Genomic DNA, 3,563 nt, shown 5'->3' on the forward strand with positions numbered 1-3,563 from the left:
TTTTTCTCAGTTTGTTTCTTTTAATTTTCTTTGAAGTGAAGTGTGTAGTCGACCGTTATAAATGGCATCGACCGTTTCAAATGGCAACGACTGTTCTGAGAAATGGCAACGACCGTTTACGAAAGGGAAATTTGCAGTGGCGATAGGAATAACGATGCAAAACAATTCTTAAACAATTATTGGATGAGGTTGAGCATGATATCATGAATTATCAAAACCGAGGTCTGTGTTATCTGCCGAAGCCGAACGTCCCAAGTTATTTTAGGGATACTTCGCTCACATTGTAAGACTTGAACGAGCCTTTTTCGTCAAAGTCCCCGTCATGTTTACGTCAACGACAAATGGCAAACAGCCGGCAACTTGTTGTGGCAAAAGCATGAAAATTGTCTCACTCCATCTTGCTTCTCCTTTTGGAATACTATCGTAGTTTTAGGACATTTTTTTGAGTCGCCGTCAAAAAGAGAAAAACAAGCAGTCCAGGGATATGACGACGCAGATAATTTATTTGAAAGGTGATTTTTAAGAGGAGGTAGTGTGGCCCAGTGGTTAGGGCGCTGCCTTGAGATCCGGATATCCCGGGTTCAAGAGCCGCTCTGACCACTCGTTGAATTTGTTCCTGGTAGTCCCTGGTTCAGCTTCCCAGCAACACTAGTACTTGTGAATAGCCAACTGGTTTGCCTTCGGCCAGTTGGGATTCTTATCAGTTGTTGTTGTGTTATGTCGTTTCCTTAATTGTGTTTCATTGGCCCTGAAAAGCCCCTATGGGGAGCCGGTCAATTAAGTATGTATTGTATTATGTATTATATTCACAAATGGACTCTTTTCTCGCGAAACGTGTAGCACATCCGTTGATTGTGACCTTAGATCATGTCGTTTCATCCTTAATTTTGTAATTTGTGTCTATTTCAGAAAAGATTACGCTCACATTGCCACTCCCAAGGTAGTTCTCCTTGAATGGACCAGGTTGGCGTTAACGTCGATTATTCTTACAAAACTGTTTGTTATACTTTTCTTTTTCTGAGATTGAGCACGATTTGTTGCCTTTTCGTAAAATCAAATTCATTTATTTCAAGGAACCAAGACACCTTAAGACCTGCATATGAACACATGATTGCTTAAAGTAGGAATGTTGACTGGGAGTCGCTGATGACGGTGCCTGAAAATGATTGAACACCGACTAAGAAAATGCGCTGGTCTCTATTTTCCCAAAGCCAACTTTGTGTAGATAAGGAAAGGGCTCATTGTTCTGATTATTTTGTTCAGTCACATGCTGCAGGTTGTCCATTTGATTCTGAGTGTGGATACTGCAAATGTTTGCATTATTTGACAGTTACATGTATCTTTCTTTTCATTTGTAGGAAGAATAGTATGAAGCAGCCGGTTTATGAAATTGTAAGTGTCTAAATCTCAGTTACGGTACCCACTGACATTTCAGCAATTTCCCGAAAGCCCTCTTTGGCTCTGAATTCTGATGTTGTTCTGGAGTTGGCCCCGTATTTCTAACGTTCGCCGCGATATCGTAGAATTCCTAATGCGCTACCACATTTTGACAGGGCCAAACGAACTTAGTTGGGATTAAAGTTCATGCGGATAATGTTTTTCTGAGCCACCGCCAATTCCTGGCGAGATATCATGTACAGAAATCTTGTTTGAAAAATACTACACTATCAACACATCAAAAGAGGCTTAAAGAAATTTATATCTTTGAAGTACCAAGACAGGCCCTTCATAATTTTAATAGAACAAAAAAAGGTGCGTTGAGGTAAGAAATTCTCGAAGGAAGTGTTTCTTTAATTTGCTGCCCTTCTGCCAGCAAGCAAGCAGAGGGTAACCTTTGAATTAAGTTATACCTGGAGCTATCACGTGATCTGCATTGGCGAACTTGAGCTAACGCGGTTTGTTTTGATGACAGTGGTAAGCTTGTTAGAAATTGTCCGCTGACTCCGTTCAGAGATGCTTAAAAAGGCCAGTACATGACGATGTGTAGTAAAATGTAATCATGGCGACAATTTCAGTAGTTGAGTCATCAGGTTAAAAATTGCATTGAAGAAAAACGCAACTTAAGGAAATCGCTGTTTCTCAACTTGTTGTAGTCTAATAGGTATGATTACGGTAAACTTGTATGTGCAGCCAATCCGTGGAATATCAATATCAATATCAGCTTTCACTTTTTGCTTTCTGTAGATTGAAAGGAAAGAAGACAGATCGTATAAAAGTATTGTTCTTGTGGGTGATAAAAAGTATTCGTCGAGTGAATGGTGAGGCAAATTTCGTGTAGTCGCTATTTTTATCCTACCTGTAAATGAGTTGTGAGTCGTCCTTTCCCAACCAGACGTGATGCAACGTTTAAAAACGAGCAGCATTGTTTTATCGTCACGGTGTTTAAAGCACGAGGCAACGTATTCCTTATGCTTGATATTTTAGTCGCAATTACCTCCTTTCAGTTTTGTAGTTCCAAAGGTCTTTGGGTGTTTTGTGTCTTCGATAGGTCACTGATGATATTGCTTTTCTACAATAACTCTATGCAGGGTTTATGCAGGGGACGGGTCTAGGTTTTAACATAATCATGATATCTAGAATTGTTAAGACTAAGATTTGGTAGTCTTTATCCTTGGAAGTCAACACCGCCCCAGACATTAGTGGTTGTCTCCGGGGTTGTCTTTATGATACCTAATCGCTATCCAGTTTATTATAGTCTTGACGTTGACCTTAATTGGCGCTCTAAGTTGAGGGTTTCATCAAACCCGGGCGTCCTTCATCCATCGTCCTTTATCGTTTCAGGGTTTGCAGCAAAAAATTCGCTCGTCAAGCAGCAGCTTTGGTCTGTTTACGTGCATTAGGCATACATGAATTACAAGACCATGACACAACCACGTGACACTAATGGAAAATCCCAGCTGATTGGCGGGAAGAGCCGTAGGGGAAGACGTCATGAATCTTGTGAAGTTATTTTATTTATATTTTTTTCCATTTGAAAGATGTTACGCGACTCAGTGCGCTTAACTGTTTGACGGAGGATAAGTCGACTTCGTGGCAAGCCAAAATAATCCACAGTCTTTTTGTTGCTTTCTTTTTGGATTGTGCTCTTTCCAGCTGGTATTTTAGGGGGCAAATACCTTGAACGGAGGTTAAGCCCTGACAACCGACGTTCAAAGTATTTTTGCCCTTTTTTACATATGAAGGGACTGACTTGATTTCATTGTCAAGTGTCTCCAATAAGTGCCCCCAGCACTAAAAGACTGGACACTTAAATAAAGTTCATTATTACTGAGAATCTATTTGGAAAATAAGTTTAAAAAAGAATGTTCGCAAAACAATTAAAAAGAAAACAAATAAAGTTAATTTTTTTCTCAACTAGTGTTGGTTTTTTTTTGGGAGAACTTTTTCAACTTCTCTGATACTTGGGCAGGTTAGAAGAGGTGGCTATTTTATTTCTACTGATATTTACTCCAAAATGATCTATTGCAGAGTACAGGCTTCTGATTGGTGGTGCGATTTTTCTTACTAATGACTGAAAAATACCATATGACCAATCACAAGCCGCACACTAGCCGCAGTTGTCA

The 3,563-nt window shown here is 39.8% G+C and overlaps 1 protein-coding gene across 3 annotated transcripts in view; it reads left to right on the forward strand.

Annotated features, from left to right (window-relative positions):
- LOC137997740 (tRNA-dihydrouridine(20) synthase [NAD(P)+]-like) overlaps positions 1 to 3,348 on the forward strand; it is a 19,873-nt gene extending 16,525 nt beyond the window's left edge. For 2 of the 3 annotated variants that reach the window (XM_068843941.1, XM_068843949.1), the window contains 4 exons: positions 910 to 963; positions 1,359 to 1,392; positions 2,185 to 2,258; positions 2,782 to 3,348. In XM_068843941.1, the coding sequence (XP_068700042.1) occupies positions 910 to 963; positions 1,359 to 1,392; positions 2,185 to 2,258; positions 2,782 to 2,878 (259 nt within the window). In that variant the 3' untranslated portion in view covers positions 2,879 to 3,348. Of the gene's footprint in view, positions 1 to 909; positions 964 to 1,358; positions 1,393 to 2,184; positions 2,259 to 2,781 lie in introns of those variants that run through there. The other variant, XM_068843957.1, reaches the window with a different exon arrangement.
- The last annotated feature ends 215 nt before the right edge of the window (positions 3,349 to 3,563 follow it).

The sequence above is a fragment of the Montipora foliosa genome, chromosome 1 (assembly GCF_036669935.1).
Source record: "Montipora foliosa isolate CH-2021 chromosome 1, ASM3666993v2, whole genome shotgun sequence".
NCBI classification, from domain to species: domain Eukaryota; kingdom Metazoa; phylum Cnidaria; class Anthozoa; order Scleractinia; family Acroporidae; genus Montipora; species Montipora foliosa.